Raw genomic sequence first — 23,493 nt, 5'->3', positions numbered from 1 at the left:
CTTTTTATGTGAGGTTGAAGCAAAAAGTCTGAGTTAACAAAGAAAGTTGTTTATAATTTGCGATACCTGTTATCTCTGACTGAGGCTTTACTTTTTGTTGAGCTGATTTACACGTAGAAACTTTGTTCAGGAAGATTTCTCAGTCGCTCAGAGGACAGGCTGCTTTTTACACAACCTTGTAAGAGAATGTCTGTCAATGCTTTCAGCAGAATTTAGAAACACAACACTTCCTAAACAGATATTTTGAGGCTGTGAGGTTGAACGTTTGAGAGTATATCAGTGTGTTTGTTTGTGGTCTTTCTGTTTCTAGGTGGAAGCTGAATTAGTGAGGATGACTCCTGCTCCTGTCATCTCTAAGCTCCTCACACATCTTTACCTGCACATGAGGAAAATCACTCCTGTAGAATGCAGGTATGTTTGTCATTATTATAAAAAGATGTTGCCTGGTGACCTGTCAGAAACCCATCATACAGAGTCAGCCAAAATAATGTTTACACACATCAGGAAAAGAAAAGCTAGCATAAATATTTCAATACCAAATTTATTCAGACATCACCAGATTAATAAAAGTTATCTCTGGCCTCTACAATTACAAGAGGTGCTCAAAGTGGTGGCCACTGGCTTCTAGACATTTCTGTTGTGTTGTAGACGTCACTTGATGATGCTCCATTCACGAGGGTAGCGCCATCTGTTGGGAAAACATCGTGCAACAGGACACAGAGTTATCGTGATTTGATCAAACTTAGAAAGAGGAATCTATATATATAGAAGTACTTATACAAAGAAAATATTTATAAAAGTTTTTCTTTTCCTCATATGTGTACATTATTTTGTCTGACTCTGTGAACTTAATGAGAACAAAACTGTCATTTAATTGTTGCTCTTAAAGCTTCTTTAGTGAAAACCAGCTGGTGTTCTGCTTTGAAACAAACTGCTGTTGAGGTCTGTGTTTTTAGGTTTAACCCCACAGTTTCTGAATGAACTGATTGGTTGTTTTTTTTTCCTGATCAATGTGGACGTTATAATTGATGGTAACATTTACTGATCATATAATCAGCATGACAATATAACGGTAGAACATTGTGACCACCCAACTAATACTGTGTTGGTCCCTTTATACTGCTAAAACTCCTCTGACCCAGTAGTTCATCAGAACCTCTGGGGATGTCCTGTGGATTCTGTGGATCCTGTGGGTTACAGGGTGGGTCCTACCTAGACCAGGCTGATCCTGGACCATCCCACAGATGCTCCATCAGATCTGGATGTGGGGAGTGTGGAACCCAGGTGAACAGCTTAGCTCTGTCGTGTTCCTCAGACCACTCTTGAGCAGTTTGTTTGTCCTGCTGAGGGTGGAAGCTGGCATCAAGGACTGCTGTTGCCATGGAGACTAGGGGGTTGTTTGTCCTGCAGTGTTTAGGTGGTGGTACATGTCAAGCATCCACATGAACGTCAAGGTTTCCCAGCAGAACGTTGCATTAGAACAAGATGATGGATGTTGTTCTCTTCAGCTGTCAGTGGTCAGAATGTTGTGGCTGATTGGTGGATCTGTCTGCCTTTACTCTGACATCCAGAGTTATACAAAAGTAGAGTATGTGTGCAGTGCAGAAGAGATTTACTTTATTGGATGCAGTTTTAGTGGTTCCATCAGAGAAAATCATATCCATATACAGATTTTTATTAATTCCAGGGCTGGTTCAGTAAAGATTATAATAATAACTACATTAGATAATTCTTTGTCACAGTTGGAATTTTGCAGACTGAGAGTTGGTTGAGAAGGTTTGCAGTTCTTGTTTTAGCAAAATATGTTATAATAGAAGATCTTTATTGTCATTGTACATGAAATTATCTGCAAACCAGCGAAGTCCATCAGTCTGAGGTATCTAAAAATAAATAAGTAAAGAAAAATGCTTCTAAAGCCAATAATAAACAGAATATTTTGAGAGAATATTCTAAAAGGAAAGAAAAGCTCCATTCTCACTCCTCTCAGGATAAACTGTCATTAAAATTTACTTTAAATTTAGCTTCAACATGAGATAAAAACATTTACTTTCATTACTGATGTTGTCAAGTTTTAATAAAGTTCATGCTACTTTTATAAAATGATGAAAGTGAATAAATTGTATTTCTGTGATCTGTGTTTGATTTCTGTCTTTTCTCCTGTCATCCAGATGTTCAGAGGGAGATGATGCCACATCTGGTCCAGCTGATGGAAGGTCTTGAAGTTCTCTGACTGGCCTGGACTGAAGATGGTCGTCTCACTGGATTTAAGGTTCAGATGCTCAGTAACAAACTCCACCAATGAGCCAACAGGGAAGCTTTAGGTTTATTAAATGTTGCTATGAAGGTTTCACTGTTTTTCTTTGTGAATGCAATGGGCTCCAACTGAAACTTGAATTAGAACTTAGAAGTAAATCCTTCCATCTGAAAGCATTTAGTTGCATTAATAACCTCATAACATTCTAATTTTTATTCCAGTCTTGGTTGGAAATAGAATCTCTGTATTGATTCAGGTAAAAACTGAACTTCATAGCATGTTGGAGCAGAACAACCAGATGAAAACTGTGATGGTGTTGGATTGTCAGACTGTAAAGTTGCAGCTCAAAGCAGCTTTTCTATCTCAGTTCATTCTGACATTCAGCTATGAATCAACACAGCAGATGGTGATCCATGCTGTGGAAGTCTCACATCTCCTGATTTAATGGAGCTGCTTTGCACTTTTTACACTGTTTATTCACCAACACTTTATTTAATAAAAGTCCCATCTAGTTTTTATGAGGAATGTGATGTTTTAATTTCTCTGTGAATAACTGCAGTCTAATGGAACAGCTGGAATTGTAACATCTGTCCTGATATTGAGCATGAAGTATTGATCAGAATGCTTATGGTCAGCAGTCATCCCTGAAGTTTTACATTAAAATCTTTACTTGTGTTGTGAACTTTGGTAAGAAGCAGAAACATTAGCGTTGCCATGGATACATGAGTGTTAAATTCTGTCCATGTTTCCATTTTGGGAAATTCAGTCCAGCAGATGAGTTTGTTTTTACTGCCAGCTACCATTCAGTCTGAGATATTAAGAATAAATAAATGTGCATAATGTGGAAATGAACAGATTTTATTTTTATTTATTCCTACAGCTGCTGTGTGGAAAGTTCCAGAATGTGGAAGAATTTAGTCTCATAATCACAGACAATAAATATTATCAAAAAGTCGGGTTATTGTTTATCAGCATAATACAAAAAGATTCATGTTACAAATATTCCAGTTAAGACTCTAGAATATCATGATTTATGTAAGTTTACCTCAATAATACGAATGTTCAGGTTAAGATTGTGCAGTGATATTTATTATGTAAGTTTAGCTGATTAAAGTTTATTATTTAAATTGACATCATTATTATAATATTTAGGGTCAGACCCTCCAGTATTGAGATTAAGAAATCAAATATTCTATAAAATGTAAATACACTGAACTCATTTGGATATATTTAAGTGAGACTCTACAATATTATTTGACTCAAATCTATCTAAATCAACATTTTAATCATTTTTACTCCAAACATTTACTGGACTGATTTAAATATTAAAATCACTCCTTTCTAATCCTCTGCTGTACGTTCAAACCTGAGGCCTTAAATAGAAACACACAAGTATCTGACTGAAGGAACTTCTGCAGAGTCCTGGTTCCAGAACATGATGATAGAATTATAGACAAACTTTTAACAAAAGCTGCCTGAGAGTTTACAGCTTTTTATGTTAGATTTCTTCAGTAATTTAATGAGTTATCAGCAAAAATCAAGTGTTCATTTGATGAACTTAATTTCCTAAAACATCCAGAATTGGAGCTCATATCTTTGGCAGCTGTAAAGTTTCTGCTCCTTCAAAGTTCACAACACAATGAATGAATTCCTAAAACACTCTCAATGCTGGAGAGCATTTGATGCTGAAGCAGGGAGCAGTTTTTCTGTTTCTTCTCTGGAGATGCACAATGAGGGACGTCTGCAGAGACTGAGAAAGAGTCTCACCACATCCTGACATGAGGAAAAAGATTTTATTGAAGACTACAATGAGAAAAACTATCAGACAGCAGACGGCTGCATTCAAGGTGAGCTCTGAACATTTGATCTGGAACAGGAATTCAATCACGGCAGCATGAGCTTCATTTCAGTCTGTAGCTGCTGAATTCATGGATGAATCATCTGGCACTAGAGAGGAAGACCATCAAACACCACGTCAGCTGATGGAGGTCCAAGAGTCTCACCCAACAAACAACCTACAGAGTGAAGACCTCCAATCTGATTGGACGGCCTCCTATTCAGCCACGTGTGAACAAATGCCTCTAAGCTGATTTGTTTTCTAAAATAAATCTAGTTTGAGTCCTAATCTATGCCTGTGTTTGCTTCTTTACACTGCTGTGAACAGTTTAGGCTGTTGGATTGTTCCAGATAAGACAAGTACAAGATTGTTCAGAGCCGTTCTACCACGAGCCTGACAGGAAGAACTCCAACAGCTACTGAATGTTCCTGTGGTCCCCTCAAGGCTACAGGAGGAGTCCTATGAGGACGAGCCGGTCCACCTGATGGTGGCCAGTCGCTGCGGTTCAAAGCCAACACTGACTACGTGGACTTCTACTGGACCACACGGAGGCCTTCAAACCGGACCAACAAGTTCAGCGACTCCCCGACTCGTGGGTCTGAGGACGCCGCCGAGCCTCGGTCCAGCCGGCCTCCTGTCTGTGGGTGTTTGAGTGCTGAGAGGTTTGTGGAAGCGTGTGAACGTTCTGTGTTGAAACAGCAGCTTTGGACTCAGTAACGCCCGGAAAAACCAAGAGCTCCTTTATTTGTGACTGCCACTGAAAAAACTGATGAAAATAAGTTTGCCAGGGTTCTGACTGATAACAGATTATTAAATAATGAAAATAACAGTTGAAATATTCCTTTAAACAATCCTTTTAGGTCTACATTTCCTTTACACTGACTTCTTGGTGTATGTACAAGTATTTAGGGTGGAATATACCAATAAGCCCAATGTTCAAGGGTTCTTCTGGGAATATACCATTAAACCAACCTTTTAGGTAAATGTTCCATGATGTTGGGTAGAATATACCATCAGGTAAACCTTTTAGGTCTACATTGGAAGATTTTAAAGTAGAATATTACTCCAAACCTTTAGGTCTACATTTAAGGTGGAATACTCCTTTACACCAAAATTTTTTGTTCTACATTGAAGGATTTTAGGTGGAATATTCCTTTGAATGAACTTTTTAAGTTTATGTTCAAGGATGTTGGGTGGAATATACCATCAAACCAACCTCCAAGGTCTACAGTAGTGAATTTTAGGTGGAATATACCATTAAACTCACCTTTTAGGTCTACATTGGAGGATTTTAGGTGGAATTTTCTTCCAAACCGTCTTTTAGTCTACATTTAAGGATGTTTAGGATGGTATATTCTTCCAAACCAACTTCTCAGATCTACATTTCAGGTGGAATATTCCTCCATACTAACTTTTTTGGTCTACATTGAAGGATTTTTTCGAAGCCACCCTTTGGGGTCTATATTTGAGGTTTTAGGTGGAATATTCCTTTTAACCAGCCCCTCAGGTCTCTTTGAGGATTTTGGATGGAATACTCGGTTAAACCAACATTTTAGGTGCATGTCCAAGGATTTTTGGTGGAATGTTCCTTTAAGGTGGATGTTTGAGGACCTTGTAGGTGGAATACTTCCTGAAACCAACCTTTTAGGTCAACATTCAAAGATTTAAGGTGGAATATTCCTTTAAACCAACCTAAATTTCATGTCTTGATCATTATCAAGTGAGAAACCTCAATCCAGACTCCTTATAATGATGTTTGAGATTTATGCTGCTGTTATTTGTTTCGTCCAGACTAAATGACAGAAATCCACAACTGTAATTTTATTTCAGGACTCAGTTATTAAATGTCAAAACAATCCATGTGACTCTAAAAACTCAACAGCTTTACAAACTCTAAGATTAAACTCTCCACAAGGATCCAAAATAAGTTGGACTTCTACATGAGAGCTTTAATTATTCTTCATCTCCTTCCTGAAAAGTTTGGTCAATAAAAAAGACAAAAACTAATATTTTCAGCTGAACTAAAGACAGACTTTGTGATTTTTCTGCTCACATGTTGTGTTGTTGTAAACTTCCTCTTTCAAATAAATATCCTCCTAACCCCCTGGAAACCAGCATTTGTCCTGTTTTTGTGTTGCTCCTCGGCAACCCTAGACAGTCGGGTCCTAATGTTTTTTGAGCAACACACCATACTATGACGTTTTTACAATGAGGGTTCTACTATGGAACCAGTTTGACATGTTCAGGTGTTCTTTGTGTGAAAACTCAGAGATTTCAGGGATCAGAAGGTGGTTTTCAACTTTCTTTGTTAACTTTCTGCTTCAACTTTAAACTAAATTTCCTTCACTAAGCCAGCCCTCTGGACTTCCAGGAAGCTGTGTTCCTATTGGCTGTCCAGGTGGCTGCTTGGTGTTATCAGGAACACCTGAGCAGCTCAGTGTCTTCCTGCTTTATGTGGCTGCAGACAAACATTTCCTCTGCTTCTCTTCACCAGTAAACCGGGTTTGGCTCCATTGCTTTAGTTTGTTCTTTAGGCGTCGGCTTGCAGCTTCCAGCAGTAAAATCGTCTTTAATGTGTTTCTTGGTGTGTTTTAGGGCTTTGTACTGGATAGTTGTCTTGGTAAATGTGATTCTTTAGCCACAGTTAGCACATGGTGCTAATGTGTGCAGTGATTAGTGGATTTGGTGCAGGTGAGTTGTGTCTTTATCTTGGCTGTAGTGAGTCTTTAGAGGTTTCTGGTCAGACACATTCTGTATTCTTGTTTGAGAACCAGCGTTGGTTGTCCAGAAGGTAAGAGTTCCTGTCCTGATTTTCTGTTCTCAGAGGTTCTCTGGTAGGCTGCAGGAGACTTCAGCGTTTGGGTTGTGCTAGTTTGGTTTTTGTACGGTTTCATTTGGACAACTATCTTGAGGCTCCTCCATGTGGTTTAGTGAGGTTTTCTGGAACAGTTCTACAAAGCAACCTGCAGCAGAAGAGCCTTTGAGAGTTTTTAGGAAGTTCTGGAGAGCAGACTTTAGAGCAGCAGAAACATTTGTCAGCAGTTTGAGCAGGAGAAGGTGAGCTTCAGAGGAGAAATGAGACAGAAACCTTCTTGATCCGTGTGGTGAGGTCCTGTACCAAGAGTTTGAGCAGGTTGTGAAGAGTCTGTAGTTCTTTGGTCTGAAAGCACAAGAAGAGTCGACTCATTAAAGGAGAAAACAGGAGATATTGTTGGTTCTTCTGTCGCTCTGCAGTTTCCTTAGACTGAATATCAAGTTTATATTTTAAATGATTTCCCATGTGAGCCCAAGAAGACTTCAATAAACTCCCTCCATCCCCTTGACACAAAAGATTTTATTACCATGTTAAATCTTTTTTTTTCAAATATGTTTTTGAGTTTTAATCATAGTTTTAGTAGTTTATTCTCTTTGCTTGTTTAGTTTTGTCATGTGTGTGAAAGGTGCTAAACAAATAAAGTTGAATTGATAAACTGAATAATTGATTAACTCATGATTGTGACAACAGAAGTATTTTCATTGTGATTTAAGGGTTTGTTTCATTTTTAAGGTTGGGGTTAATATCTTGACGGAAAAAAATAGATTAAAGAAATAAACTACATGAAAAAAGCAATTAAATCAAAGGAAAAAATCATTTACCACAATAAAACTTTGAAAAAGAAAATTAAACATTAAATACAATCAGACTATATTAAACAGACAAAATATTTAATTAGATAATTAAACAGAAGCTACAAAACATGTAATTATGAAATCAAACAAAATTATTTTAAATAAAAATATTAAACATCAAAGATGAAATATTTTAGATAATTAAACATTTTAAACAACACAATTAAACAAGAAGAATATTAAACATTTAAAAAAGACCAAACATTTAATTAGATTATTAAACCTTTAAAAAGACAAAACATCTCATTAAAAAATTAAATGTTTCATTAGAATCTAATCTTACAGACAAAACTTTAAATAGAAATTTGACAAAAAATACAACGAAGCATTTAAAAAGATAAACATTAAAAGGTGGTAAAACATTTAAAAAGAAAAACCTTAAAGATTTAATCGAAAAATTAAACATTGGGAAAGAAAAGGAAATTTTTCAAACAAGCCGATAAAACATTTGAAAAAACAACAATTTTAACATTAAAAAGACAAAACATTTGGAAATCAAATCAGACATTAGAAAAGAGTAAAAGGTGAGAAAAGAGCAAAACTAAACATTTAAGAAGAATCAAACTGAAGACAAAACATTTGAAAAGACACCAGTTAGACTTTAGAAGATCAAATTAAACAGAAGAGACAATAAAAGGATCAAAAGCGCAAAAACAGATAAAGGTCAAAGCGTTATCTAGTCTGACACGAAAACATCAAGTTGTTTGTTCAAACATTTCCTCTTTCTATGTTCTTGGTTTGATTGTGGACAGATTTACTAAGAACTCATTTCAGAAAACTGCTTTCCAGATAAAGTCTACTAGTAGTTGAAGGCATTGATCAAACTAATGTTACCTTCTGATCTCCACAAACTTTACTGTTCAGTGAAGAGATCAAAGTTTGTTGAGGATTTTTAAAAAACCCACAGGTGAAGGTCTGAGAAGTCAGATGTATGATCTAAATGTGAAATCAAGACTCATGGTCACAAGTTTTAAGGCTTCTGTTAACCAGAAAGTTCAAACTAACAGAGAAGTACTGAGAAACCTTTAAGATTTCAGTCCTCAGACTGTCGAAAGGTTCAAACTAACAGACGTACTGAGAAACTTTTAAAACTTCAGTCCTCAGACTGTCTGAAGGTTCAAAGTAACAGAGAACTACTCAAGAACTTTCAAGATTTCAGTCCTCAGACTGTCGAAAGGTTCAAACTAACAGAGAACTACTCAAGAACTTAGAAGATATCAGTCCTCAGACTGTCTGAAAGTTCAATCTAACAGAGAACTACTGTGGGACTTAGAAAATTTCAGCCCTCAGACTGTGTGAAAGCTCAGGTCCTGAGGACTCAGGAGGTGTGGAGGCTTTGGAAAGTCTTGGAACTGAGGGTTCCACCCTCCAGCACAAAGGCTGAAGTCCAACCTCCTGAGAAAAACGGTCGAGTCGAGACCCGAGTTAAAAAAAAAACTCGAAAATGGCAAAAAATAGATGATAAATGCGCAAAAAAAAGAATATTTAGTATCTGAGCGAGTAGCTCAGGGGGATAAGAGGAGTGACTACAGAGTGGAAGGTCGCAGGTTCGAGACCCGCCACTGGCCTTTTCTTTCTTTGTCTTTGTCAGAATTTTGAGAAAATTTAAGAAGTGTCTGGTCTTGAACCAGCGACCTGCAGCTCCATAGGCAAATCCTTAACTCACTGAGCTACAGATCAGATACAAAGAAATAAATTCGTCGTCCCTTTGGCATCGTAGTTTCTGATGTCATCACATGGGTGGAGCCAAGGCGGAGTCTGGGTGGAGTCAGGGCGGAGAGTAGGCGGGGAGGTGGGTGGCGGCCTCCCCCCTCTACTCCCCCACCTCCCCCCACCACCCACCACACCTTCCCCCGCCCGACGAGTTCTTCGAGTCTCCACGAGTTCTTCGAGTCTCCACAGGTTTTCCCCAGTTTCTGGAGTTTCCACCAGGTCGGAGGCAGAACAAGTTGTCATGAAGAGGTGTTGAAGTTGGCCAGGATGGACTGACGTTTTACAGCGACCAGAAGGAAGACCACTAGAAGAGCAGGTCTTTAACTTCCATCCATAAAATCCATGAAGTCGCTCCAGAGAAATGAAAGAAGGTCAACTTTTATCAACCTCCATCCAGATGTTCAACTTCATATCTTTACTTGGACATTTTTAGCACCACAAACCTTTAGTATCACACTTTATTATCATTTATTAGGACTTTAATGGAATCCACCAGCAGATTTACTTTTTGTTGACAAACTTTATTCTTGTTGTCGTGGGACTGCAGTATTTAAAACTCTTCCTTCTATTTGACCTCATGTTTATTAGTTTTAGTGGAAAAAGTTATTTTAGTTGTTAATTAGTCTCTTAAAAACCAAGTAATAAATTGGATTAGTCAAGAGGTTTAAATTTCTTACTTTGTCATATTTTAAATATGACAAAAAATATAAAAATAAAGCGTCTTGAGACAATTTGACCTGTAATTGGCGTTATATAAATAAAACTGAATTAAAACTGTATGTATCTTGTAATGTTGGAGTAATTCAGCCATATATGTTGGAAAACACATTTTCTTTGTCGATTAATCTGTTGATTGTTTTCTCCACTAATTCATTTCTTCTTTTGGTTTATAAAATGTCAAACCCAAATATATTCAGTTTACTGTCATAAAAACCAAAAAGATTTACATTCATGATGCAGGAATCGGGCAGTTTTTCACTTTTTATCTTAGTTTAGTCAGAAAGATAGTTGATAATGTGTGAATTGTTGCAGCTTATGAGCCATAAAAGGTTTTAACCTTTGGCGCCGAGTGTCAGAAAACATTTAGGAACCAACATCAACAAAACACTCAACAAAGATTTGAACATCATTCAAGGGAAATCCAACTTTTGCATGGCAATGTCTAATTAAAGGACATTTATTTCCAACGTAAATGTGTGATATTCATCCTCTGAAGCTTTCTCTTCGCATCGTCTTCCACCTGGACTGGTTTGGTCGGGAGCATGTGCAACAAACATTTGAAAAACTGCACTTTAACATCAATGAATGACACTGAAGTTTAATCTCTACATAAATGAGACTGAGTCTGGATGTGCTGCTCTGTCATTAACTCCTAAGTTTAGGGAAAGTTCAAACAAAAGAGGACAGTTCAGATCAGACTTGAGAATGAGCTTATTTTGAACAAACATCTCAGACTTTCTGAGCTTCAGCACCTCTAGCAAGATATTTTAACAACAAGCAGCTCAAGAGATCCAGAAGTTGGAGAGAGTTAGCTTTAGCTGAGCCAAAGAACATGTGGGACGCTAACCTAGCAAACATTTCAGACTTTTCTCTGTGAATTCTGAGAAATAATTTCCTATTTAATGACAGAGCTAAACATGTTAACTCAGTCTCATTAAAACAGACTCTAATTCAGTGTCATCCATCCATATTAAAGTGCAGTTACCCAAAATGTTTGTTGCATGAGCTCCAACAAAACCTGTCCAAGTAGAAGGCAACTTTGACAAACAGGAAGTGGATGATTCCAAGCAGATTTATAGAAGGGGGAACCAGACTGTACTAAGTGTGGTCCAGTATAGAGGGGTGTTTTGTGGGTTTTTAAGGCTGATAATGAGACATTTGAAGTAGATATTCATTTGCAGTAAATGAAAGTATTTAAAATCTTGGAGTTAAACTTACAAGAACACAAACTCTAACAGAAAACTTTGTTGATACGTTTTTGTTTTGTTTACAGATGTTAAGTTAAAGGAGTTTTATTCGTGACGTATAACCAATCAAATCACTCCAGAAGACAGAGCCACCACAGGTAGATAAAGGTTCAGAGCCAAAGTAGCGCCGTTTTTAAATTGATTTATTACCGTAAATCAGTAAAAAATAAAATACTGATAATCAGTAAATCAGTCAGCCCACAATTACTACAATTCTACAATGTATGTCTCTTTCCTTTGACTTGTTATTTGTACAATATAGTATGTATATTTTATGCTATACTACTATGTTTGTTTCCTCCTCCTCTGTTGTTTTCTGGATTGTACTCAGCTGCATGTCTTCGTCCACCCGGCCTCCGTTGACTCGTCCCGCCTGCCGTCTCTGGAGCTGAAGCTGGATTGGAACAGACCAAAGTACAGTCCAATCACGATGCCAGCTGCCTCTCAAAAGGCTCCTTCATCTGGCAGGTGGCGCCACTTCTTCTGAGGGGAAGCTGAGCTGGTCCAGCAGAACTCTGGAGATGTGTTCCAGTGGTTGGTGGATGTGTGGAGATAGAGAGGGACCTTTGAACTGTTCACAAAGGAAAACAGGGAACTCATTGGTAGTTTTAGTTTAGGGTGCTACTGCGGTGTGTTTTTGGGTTTTCAGAGGTGAACAGGAAGAGTTTTTCTTCGTATTGATTATCTTTTACATTGTTCCTGGTTGGAATGCCCATCAATGTCAACATGAAGTTCACTTTTAGTTCTGTTTATTTATTTTCATTTTACTAACACCCATTTGTTTTTAACCCCTCACATGTTGTGTTGTTGTAAACTTACTCTTTCAAATAAATACTCATCTAACCCTCTGGAAACCAGCGTTTGGATTGTTTTTGTGTTGCTCCTCACCTACTTCAGATAGCCAGGACATAACAACATTTTGTGGACTGAAGGCTAAACTATGACATTTTTAGAGCAACATGCTATACTATAGGCTTTTTTAATTGACATATTACTATGACTTTTTTATAGTTTTTTAGCAACATATAAGAATTTAAACAGTTTTAAAAATTACTATACTTTTACTTGTGCAATGAAATATTATTCTATGACGTTTTTTAGACAACATATTATACTCTGATGTTTTCTTGAATAACATACTATTTTGAGAACATACTGCACTATGACATTTTTTGAGCCACATATCATACATGACAATTTTAGGCAACATCCCATCATTTTGTGCTTTTTGAACCACATAATAATCTATGGGTTTTTTTTGCCGACATGCGATACTATGAACTACAGGCCATACTATGTTATTCTTGAAAAGCATACTATACATTGACATTTTCTGAACTACATCCTATACTATGGCATTATACACAGAGTGCTTTGGTTACATGTTGATTTATAATCTAGATTATTTTCTGTTTTGTTTTGTGATGGGATTACCACAGACCTAACCGTGAACACCGTTGACACCCACCTGAGGGAGAAGCTGCCTAAGATCTCAAGGCTGCTTGGTCATGGTCTTTCTGGTCCTGCTCCAGAACGCCTTCATCAACTACGTCTTCTTTTGAAGAGGCCCTCAGATGCTGCAATCTCCGACCTTCAGGAGGAACTGCTACTTTCACTCTGTAACGAGACGGCAGTTATTTTAAAGACCCAGCTCCTGGCGGCTTTGAATGAAAGTTTAACATCCATCAAAACGGAACTACAGACAGTTAAATCTGAGCTGTCGGTCAGTATTTCAAACATCAAGTCCGACCCGGCTGTCCTAAAGCATGCTGTGGGTGAAACGGAAACTTCATTCTCCACATCAACGACGACATTGTCACACTCCAAAGCAGAGCACCTGTCTGCTGAACTTTTAAAAGTGGACAATAAATGTGAAGAATGTGAGCAGCAGCAGCCTGTGAGCCTGTCTTTCTGGTTGACTTGATGCTGTCAGATGCAGATGTTGGAGCTGATTCTGATCTTTCAGGATAAAAAGCTGCTTTTCCTTCACAGGAAATTATTCTCTCAGGCTTTCTCTGCTATTTATATTTGTATGATTTGATTATTTCATTATTTCATTATTAACTGTAAGCTGTAGCTAAGTTTCCTGCAGATCACAGCTGATCAATCATAACGGATCGATAACTGCTATTTTAATTATCAGCAGATATAAATGTACCACATTACACTAACACAACACACTTCAGCTGTTTACATGAAACTCAACACAAACATCGTTAGCTTAATGCTACGTTAGCTTTAATCAGGCTACGACTGAGCAGCTAGCTCGGTTAGCATTGCTAACATTAAAACTAATATTTACTGGATGCTAACTCTCTTCTCTGGTCAACACACAGAAATAAACTCCACCAACATCTGGAGTGCATGGCAAACATTACATCTGACACCAAAGCTGCATATAAAGTGGATTAAAAGCGGCACCGATACGAAAATAAACATTAACTTACCGAACTATCAGAGTCCGTTCAGTGTCTGCTGGTAGAATCAGCCGAAGGCAGAAAACTGGTTAAAACAAGCCAACGGGCAGGAAAACTGTCTGTGGAAAAGGTTCTGCTGCTCCACCGATAAATAAACCAACAGTTATTATATCAGAATTAATCCAAACGAGGAGAGCAGAATCTCTGCTGCTTCCTCCATAGGACCTGTCAATCATTCCAGACCAGACTGTCAGTCAAGTAGCCCCGCCCCCTGGCTTCGCAAAACTTTAACGCTTTATAAAAAATTCAATATTGATTTATTTTAAGATCGGCCACCTGCTCTCTCATTTTGACCATGAAAACTAACGAAAAAAAAATATATCCAGTCTATGCACCGTACTCTGTTTGGCTCCACACTTCCTGATGACCACTTCCGGTCTCAGAAAATGAAAAAACCGACCTTTTTTTATTTCTGTCTCTTACTGATTTTATTATTTTGTTATTCAAGATATAAAATGAAAATCAAAGCGTTTTAAAAATTTCGTATATCCTTTTTTTATCATGAAAAGGAAAAATGCCTTGTATTTCAATTTTATTTCTTGTATTTTAAAACGAAACATCAAATAACCATTCATTTTTTGTTTTTCAATAGCCGTTTTAGAACGGAAAATCCAATTGCCAAAATATACACGGACCCATTAAAGAACTTATAACAAAAGAAGAGTGGACACTGATTTTAATAGAAAGACATGAGGTGAAGGAATGACCTTTTTAAGACTCTTATCTAAGCATGTAGTTACTCTGGATGTCATTTTCCTGCTCTCTAGGACTACTATGAAGACCTTTGATCATATTTAACCTGGATATTTAATCCACACATGAATTAAGTCTCAAGGATGACCTTCCTTCACCTGTACAATACTGTCAACATCAGGAACATCGTGTCTCAGATTGATGCTGAAAAACTCATCCATGTAGCTGTTGCTTTCAGAATGGACTATGGTAATTTCTTATTGTCAGGATGCCCCAATAATTGTCACCAAAACCTCCAGTTGACCCAAAATGCTGTAGCCAGAGTTCTGACAGGAACCAGGAAGAGAAAGATCATGTTTTCCATATTAGCTTCTCTTCATTGGCTCCAAAATTTAGAATCCTTCACTTAACGTACAAAGCTGTTAAACACCAAACTCCATCTCATCTTAAACAACCAACAACCTTATTGAACCAAATTGTCAAAACACAACAATTTACTCTCAGAGTGTAGGATTCTTTGTGGCTCCAGTAGTTTCCAAAAGCAGAATGGGAGGCAGATTCTTCCTCTATCAGGCTACCTTCATGTAGAACCAGTTTCAGAGGCAGACACCATCTCTACTTTAATCTTAAAACTTTACTTTCTGATAAAGTTTAGAATTAGAGCTGCCTCAGGTGACTCTGAACCATCAATCAGTTATGCTGCTATGGTCAGACTTCCCAGGATGCACTGAGAACCCTTTTCTCTCCTCTCATTCTCTCCCCATATGTTTATATACAACCATTGTATGTCTCTCTCATAGTTTGTGGTTTGTCCTCTCTGCAGGCATCTGTGGCATATTTCTGATCTGCACTGACTGGCTTAACCGACTTCCCCTGTGCTTATTGTTCTCATATTCAGTGTTTGTTTGTTCTCTCTGCTGTCCTGCTCTCTTTCCCTTTTACTCTAACTTAAAGCAGTTGGGGGAAGCTGTCCTCCCTGAGCCTGGTTCTACTGGAGGTTTCTTCATGTTAAAGGGGAGTTTTTCTTTCCACTGTCACCAAAGAGCTGCTTAAATGGAATCATTGGACTTGCTGGGTTTGTCTCTATATTATAATTTTGTAAGGTTTTCAACATCCTATGTAAAGAACATTGAGAGGACTTATGTTGCGTTATGCAGCATAAAAATCTTCAATGTTATTAAATTGAATCGTGATGATAAATTTGTCAGATTTTGAGCAGGGGCAAACAAATACTAAATGGAAGCACTGAAGGGTTCAACTCACAAAACTTCACCATTCTTCTGTTCAACAAAACATCTCCTGAGATATTCATTAACTGAGTTTTATTACGTTCAGATGATGCAAGTACCAATGACAACAAAGGCAATAAAGTGAAATAGTCAACAGTCAAATAATGAATTAATTATATCTTGTTTTAATGAATAAATTAAAGAAAATATTTATGCTACATCATTAACTTGCTTCACTTTTCAGCCACAGTTTGACCCTGAGTCACTCAGAGATAATGAGTCCACAAGAGTCTAAAATTCAGTTGCTGTTTTTTTTGTTTTTGCTTTTTTTTTTTTACAACACTGAGTCCAAACATTGATTTTATGATCACAGCTCTCAAGGTTATGCTGACTCTTGTGTCAGGATCAGCACAGTGGAAAAAATTTGATCTGGGGTATTTGTAGTATTGATCCAGTCCGTAGTAAAGTTGCCCTTTGCCAGGGTCTCTGGTAGGGGCACGACGAAGTGAACAATCACTCCCACAGCCAGAAGTGAAACTGCTGCAAACATGGTGAGGCCTCGGCGGAGGATCAGCTGGGTGGTGGAGAGATGACCACCCTTCAGCTGCTTGACTTCACCCTGCTTCTCAGAGCTCCCACTGGTGACCACAGACATGTAGCCATCCACAGACTGGAAGAAAGCATCAAATTCTCCATCATATTAAGACAGATGAAGAGCGGGAAGTATTTAATTTAGATTAATAAAGGTCACAAGTCAGGTTTGCAGCATTGTTTAGAAAGTATCATACAAAAAACAAATGAGAAAAGCTAATTAATAATAGAGTTTTTTAAAAAAGATATGCAAAAGCCATTTAGACATTTGTTATTGTTGGGAAAAACAGGCCACTTACATTCCCATTACTTGCTGTCTGTCCTGCTGTGTTGTTACCCACAGGGTCGGACAGCGCATCACCACCTAATAGTGCCATGTACGTCTTTTTCTGAGCTCGTTTCACAGCCTAAAAAAGCAAGAAGATACAAAAACAAAACATCCACTTTTTCCTTAGTCACACACTTTAATAAATAATTATTGCATTTGGCCAGATTTGTCTCTGTAACATACGTTTCAGAAATCAAACTACTCAAGTCAGTGATTGTGAGATAAGTCCGTAGTATACCTCCTCTGTCATTCTCTTCCAGTCAAGCTTGAAAATAATCAGAGTGATGTAAAAGGTGGATTGTATGATGACGGCAATGAGCAGTCCCAGCCAAAAACCTGCAGAGAAAAAGGCAACATCGCATGATAAAGGAACAGAAAGCTTCATTTGTGCTCTTCTTATGACAAGGAATATGTCAAAATACATATAGTTACCCAAAACTCTCAGTTTTGCGACAAACATTAAAACAATGCTCAGAGAAAGCCCTATCAGGTAGTATCCAATGAAATTCGCCACAGCTGGTATCTTCTGTTTACCCGTGCCCAAGAAGACGCCTGTGCACACACACTAGGATAAGAGAAAAACACATTTCCAAGGTGACATTTATCTCTTGCTTTGGCATCACACTGCAGAAATATTTACTTTACACACAATAAAGGCTGATGGACTCACCACTAGACCGTCAAAGAACTGAAGGAAACAGTAAGCATTCATCAAGTGCGACACCAGATCTACGATTTTCCTGAAATGATAATGAAGTGCACATCTTTATGTGTGATCTAACGGCTCTAGTGTAAAATTTTGTATAATGTGAGAGCATTTGTGCAGACTCACTCATCAGAGGTGAAGATGAAGCCAATCACTGTTTTAGTAGAGCCGAGCACAATACCTTCAACAACTGCAATGCTACCTGGAGAAAAAAAAGAGCTGTGAAATCTGTCATACTGTAGAAAACAAGGAAAAATCGAACATCAAATGCTTATTTATTGATGCTGGATGAGGAAACAGATTTATTACTGACCTGCAAGTGTAAATGACATCTTGGTGCTTAGGATGGCCCTGGCAGTGTCTCCAGCACCCAGAGCGTTACCCACCCGGGCACATGCTGCAGCTTGGATACCAAGGGGGAACTGTGGGTTTATAATTATGAAGACAGTAAAAATAAATACATAAAATATAACCACAGTCATGGAAAACAGCTTACTCCTGAGTATGTTGAAGCTAAACTGCAACTATAGTTCATGACAGTTACTTTTTAACCACCTAAATCTGAGACTTTATATGAAAGAAGTGTCAGCACAATGCTCTGATCTGCACTCAGTACCATGTAAGTTATGAAAGCGATCATTATCACAGCATGTTGGGCTGCCAGCTCATCCTCACTCAGCATTCCTGATTGTTAGAAACAAAGAGAAAGAACAGTCATGGCAGACTGTGTCACAAATAATTTCATCACAGAGTTCTCATGTTTTATGTAAATGGGGTAGACATAAGCACAAATTACCTGCAAAGAATCCCCCAAACTCATAAACCCACCACTCAAAACAGGTCATTAATGTGCTGGGAATGGCCAGCTTCATGTAGGAGCCCCACTCCTGCAGCGACTCTACAGACCAGCCTGCAGGGGGAGAGAGACGTTCATTTATGCAGCCTGGAAAACAAGGAGGATGAAGAGAGTCCTGCACAGGGAGACTGAATATTAAATCCCTCACCTCCCCATGTCGTCACATGGAGCTTCTTCCACCAAATGTAAGCAAACAGGAAAACGCAGATGTAAATCCAAGACAGAGTGTTGGCTGCTGCAGATCCACTGTAAGCGCACGGATGTGGTGACATACCAGTGTGTGCACTCTTAAATGCAGATTTAAAATGCTACCCTGACACAAGTAAAGGCAACTTACCTCACACCCAGGTCTAGCCAGTAAAGAAAGATGTAGTTCGTCACCACGTTTGCTATGTTTGCCAAAGCGGCGGTGTACATTTGTGGCAGAATGATTCCCTGAGAAGACAAACACCAGATGATACGTGGAGTACCATAGCCCTCCCCTCGGAGTGCAATTACATCAATTAAGACAACAGATTTCTAATTCTGAGTAATGAAAGAAACAGAATATGTGCGATGAACATTAGTGCACCTGGTTCTGCAGATAAGACACCTGTAGATGATGCAGGAACATTGCCTAAAAGATAAAAAGAAATATAAACTGTTGACCTTAAACAATGAGAGAATGTGTAAAATCTATTGAATTTATGCATCAAGGGGAGAAAAAAAAGTCACATCTTACTGGCACTGCAGGGAGGAAGGCTGTTATATACAGCTGGGCTATTCTGAAAACAAGAAACTGCACTCAGAGCCAATTAAAGAAAAGGAAATTGCAGTTTAAGGTGGCATACACTGTTCAGTCTTGCTATTTATTTCTGCTGGAAGCCAAAAATTCATTATGGCAAGAAGTGTTATATGGGGACCAGAAATGATGTTGGTGCAGAGATAGCATTCATTAAAGGGCCCATACTGTGTCATTTTTTTTACAAATTTATCAAAGTCTCACATGTTCCCAAAGTGTATCTTTGAGTTTTTCAGCTCAAAATACTGCAAATGTGGTTCATTTTTTAAATCATAAATCTTACACAAATGTGGGCTGTATTCTAACTTGTTTTTAAAGCTAAGAGGCTAACTAGTTGTGGGGGAGCTTGAGGAATGGCAGAAGTAAATGTCTTCATATCTTAACAGCTTACATTTTACACCTTCAAGTTTATTAAAAAAAAACACCGTAAAAAGGTTTTTTCACCACATGGGACCTTTAAATCTTAGGATAATGTTTTGTTTCACACGATAATTTAATGCTGTTAGTTACCTGGCCACCTCAGGTTCCTGGCCCATGCACAACAGGATGGCCTCGGCGTTAATGAGGAGACCCCAGCAGGGCAGACAGAAGAGCAGCAGGATGATGACGCCCCGCTGAAGGATCACTCCCACCCGCAGTAAGTTCTTACCACCAAATGTCTGCACAACAGCACACAGACAGCACTAATCGCTTCATGAAAAAGAACAATCTGGATCTGGAGAGAACGAAGCAGAGCCAAAGGAGTTTTCCAAACCTGAGACACCAAAGTATCACACGCCAGTGCTAGGCCACATCCCGTCGCTGCAGTGGTAACATTAATGGCCTGAAATAAATACAAAACATAATGAATCTGATGTAGCCGACATTTCTATGAGTCATGAGAGTAAATGCACTACATATTGATTAAGTCATCAGTTTTGCGGAAGAACTGGAAAAGCTTGTGAGTTTATAGTTGGATAATTAATCTGAAATTACGTCTCCATGTGTCATTTCGTCATGTTGGTCTCCACAAGTCTGTACAGCACACAGATGACCACTTACAGCAGAAGCTAATCCATAACCAGCCATCACATCGTTCCCCAGACGCCCGCAGAACATTGTAACCACAAATGGAAGCAGGTAATTGAGGATTCGAGAGAGCAGCTAGGAAGACAGACATCAACACAGGTGCAAGTGATACAGCTGTTAACACACATGCAATATAAATGTAAGACAGTAAATACAATCTAATTTGCATGGCACTTTTTTTCTTTTTTTTTTTTAACAAATGAGCTACTGCACTGTCATTGTTTTGGCAGGTTGCATACACTGTTCAGCCACTGTTGATGCTTTATGTTGACTGATTTCAGTTTTTAAATCTCAATCACTCTATTTTTCCTGACATTTTAAACAAAACACTTGTCAATCTTCCACTGCATAGATTGAGAACCCCTCGCAGACAGATGAAGTTCTGTAAACAGTGCCAGTTCTTACCAGAGGCCCTGTCATCCTCAGGATGTGGTACAGTTCCGCCCTGTGGGTCAGGGGGATCTTGTTGCGCACCCATCTGCAGCAGAAAAGCCTGTCACTGGAGCCATCCATGTCTGCAGGGCCTGAAGCAAATGCAAGTTTCTCCACTGAGGTGTCTGTCTTATCTGTCAAAACTAATGTTTGATGCTCTGCAGGGACACAATTCACCCCCACTGCTGTGTGGATTTCAACATCCTAAAAAGTTACTAATTAGTTCACTCGAGGTCAGCTACAGAAATGCATTTTCAGGTTTGAAGCTGTGGGCAAAAATGAACACACAAAATCTCATTATGTAAAACAACTATATTATGCAGTACAGAGTTCAACTTATGAGTTAATTTTTACTGCAGTGTGTGTGTAGGTGGTCACCAGAGGTCCAAACAAATGACGGTTACAGTTTGATTAGAAATTATATTTTATTTTGCATCTCATTGCATTCACTGAGAGAATGATTCTATGGCCAGTAGCTGCAAGCATACTAAATAAGCATAACCTTTTGTGGTTCTGTCTCTGTGTTGTCAGAAATGATATGTGAACAGACAGACAGTGTGAAGTAATGATTATTCATGAAAACCTTCTGCATTTTAATGGCTGCAAGAGTTTCTTTTGAAGAAGTGGAATCAGTCCAGTACGTCTCCATCAATTCAGGTTTGGGAATATGAAACATTAACATGTCATATGGCTCAGTGTCCCGCTGAGGAGCATTAAGGTTAACCAGTCAGTGCCACGGCAACATCCAGAATGAGATGCAGCCCTCTGTTGTCATCAGGCAGAAAAACCCATTCAATGAGCCATCTGTGAGTGAGAGCGATAGCATTTATCATTGCAAGTATGCTTCCTGTTTTATGCATATGAAAATATATTTTCACATAAGGTGCCTAAGCTGCAGCATAAGTCTCTACAGAAGGAGAAGTAAACACTACACTTTCAATTCAGTGAAGGATTTTTTTGAAGAGTTCTGCTTCAAAAATTACCCCTATATACAATCCAAAGACACCGTTTTACTGTTGATGTTTTTCAGCTGTCAGGGAAGCAACAGTTTTTGTAAGTTGTGGTTCACACTTGATGGGACCTGGAGATTAATACACAAACATGAAAGTTGTTTTCACGAGTGACTGTTTTTCTCATTGAACATGAGTCTTGGACTGAAGAAACCCACTTTGAGCATACCAGCTCTCTCAACCCAAGAAAAATGTGTGTTCCTGGTGGTTACAGTAAACATCCTAATTCTTCCCAACCAGTTTGTTGCAAAAGATTTTCAACAGAAACATGTTTGAAAGTCAGATCCTGTAGTTTCTAGTGTCATCTCACATCTAGAAAAACCAAGATGTTGACTAGGATCTGGAGAGCTTGGAGGCCCTGGCCTTTTGTGTTTGTCCCACTGCTCTTGAGTGGTGTTTGTGATGTGAGGTGCATTGTCCTGCTGTTGTTTGTGTTGGAGAATACTGTTGCCATGGTAGATTGCACTTAAGTGAGATATGTCAAAGTAACATCCCCATGAATGCTTGGACACAAGGTTTCCCAGGAGAACAATGAATAGTGACAAGATAATCAATGTTATTCACGAGTCTGTGATATTAATGTTGGGGCTTATGGTGTTTATGTATGTATGTGTCTGTGTGTGAGAGACAGAGACTCTAATAGTCTACAGCAATGAAACATGTCAACATTGAAAAAAATAAAAAGCTCTAAAATGATTCTTCTTGAATAACAAGGTTGTACTGTGTAAGGCAGTACAATGAAATGTAACTGAACACACTGGGACCTAACGCACTATTGTTCTCACACGACTGTATTTTAAACAAATGTAACAAAGAAATATATTAACAATTTTGCAAGACAGTGAGAATAAAGAAGGAGAGTAAAAATGGTTTATCACTTTAAAAGATTAAATAATGACTGAGAAGGACAGAATGAATGTTGTTTGATCTCACCCTATCAGAAGGGAGGCTATAAATGTGTCTCTGATAACAAGCGAGGGTGAGCAAAACATGGCATTTCTGGTTATTGTGCATGTCCTCTAAGAGGCTTTCAGTCTCACTTTGAGAAGCAATGAGCTCCGTTAGTGTGACAACCCGAAGCCCTCTAGGCTTTATGTTGGCTAAATCAATCAGGCTGCTGGAATGAGTGCCTTGGATACCATGTGCTGCTCTGCCACTGATTTGTATCTGCCACTTATTTTCACTAACACTATTCTTGCTTTTGTGTTTGCTTAGTTCATCGGATGGCACCTCATACCTCTGTCCCTGTGTGTCCACACCTCTGAACTGTTTCATCTATCACACCTAATCATCCTTGTTTCACTGCTGTCTCTGCTCATCCAGACCTCTTTTATCAAATAAATTTCTTTCTCCTGTTTGCTTGATAAGGCACAGCTACTTATCCTGATATTACTTGTTCATTGATGCTCTCTAGGAATTGTGTATCACTATGTCAACATTACTGAGCCTGTCAGTGAAAAACAGCAATACTGGTATAACTTTAAAACCAATCAAACTTCTGTGTATATGATTATGTAAGAGTGGAGGACAAAGACTAAGCATGACAGTGTCGGTTTTGGCACTCTTTCCAAAGCTGTTGTGCAATATGAGTGACAACAAACACAGAGACTTCAGAAGTATAAATGACTTAAACACAATGGAAAACAAAAATGTTGAATCTGTGCCAGAAAAAATGTATGTCCACATAGCAAAGTTGGCAGAAGCAGCCAAACGTGACTTAGAACCGTTGCACCCTGAACCTTTCTCACCCGACCTACACAGTCTGATTTATGTGTTTCCCAAACTGAAATCCCATTTGCACGGTCGTGATTTTTAGAGTGATGATGAGATTACGCATGTTGTTGAGGAGAATCTGGAGACTCAAGATACAACCTTTTCCTAC

The 23,493-nt window shown here is 38.5% G+C and overlaps 1 protein-coding gene and 1 long non-coding RNA gene across 2 annotated transcripts; one reads left to right on the top strand and one right to left on the bottom strand.

Annotated features, from left to right (window-relative positions):
* The first annotated feature begins 170 nt into the window (after positions 1–170).
* LOC129349242 (uncharacterized) lies at positions 171–4,379 on the top strand. The gene is made up of 2 exons (XR_008602165.1): positions 171–411; positions 3,978–4,379. It is a non-coding gene; the product is annotated as an uncharacterized LOC129349242 (long non-coding RNA).
* An 11,538-nt stretch (positions 4,380–15,917) lies between these two features.
* LOC111569730 (multidrug and toxin extrusion protein 1-like) lies at positions 15,918–20,774 on the bottom strand. The gene is made up of 17 exons (XM_023272042.3): positions 20,575–20,774; positions 20,143–20,244; positions 19,856–19,924; positions 19,612–19,760; positions 19,042–19,084; positions 18,892–18,936; positions 18,658–18,755; positions 18,469–18,566; positions 18,261–18,374; positions 18,081–18,148; positions 17,778–17,886; positions 17,591–17,666; positions 17,429–17,498; positions 17,191–17,323; positions 16,997–17,094; positions 16,730–16,837; positions 15,918–16,509 (listed from the first exon to the last, which is right to left on the bottom strand). Exons 1-17 carry the CDS (start codon positions 20,680–20,682, stop codon positions 16,222–16,224), a joined length of 1,776 nt encoding a protein of 591 aa, XP_023127810.1. The 5' UTR covers positions 20,683–20,774; the 3' UTR covers positions 15,918–16,221.
* Positions 20,775–23,493: the final 2,719 nt, after the last annotated feature.

This window comes from Amphiprion ocellaris, chromosome 7 (assembly GCF_022539595.1).
Source record: "Amphiprion ocellaris isolate individual 3 ecotype Okinawa chromosome 7, ASM2253959v1, whole genome shotgun sequence".
Taxonomy (NCBI): Eukaryota; Metazoa; Chordata; class Actinopteri; family Pomacentridae; genus Amphiprion; species Amphiprion ocellaris.
This window is presented reverse-complemented; position numbering and strand designations above follow the sequence as displayed.

What these genes read in the sequence shown, in the direction of transcription:
- LOC111569730 (XM_023272042.3), bottom strand. Translation starts at nt 20,682, where the DNA reads ATGGATGGCTCCAGTGACAGGCTTTTCTGCTGCAGATGGGTGCGCAAC. An exon ending in CAGGAACCTGAGGTGGCCAG is followed by an intron (nt 19,085 to 19,611) that starts GTAACTAACAGC and finishes TCTTGTTTTCAG; the next exon opens with AATAGCCCAGCTGTATATAA. An exon ending in TCGCTTTCATAACTTACATG is followed by an intron (nt 17,887 to 18,080) that starts GTACTGAGTGCA and finishes ATAAACCCACAG; the next exon opens with TTCCCCCTTGGTATCCAAGC.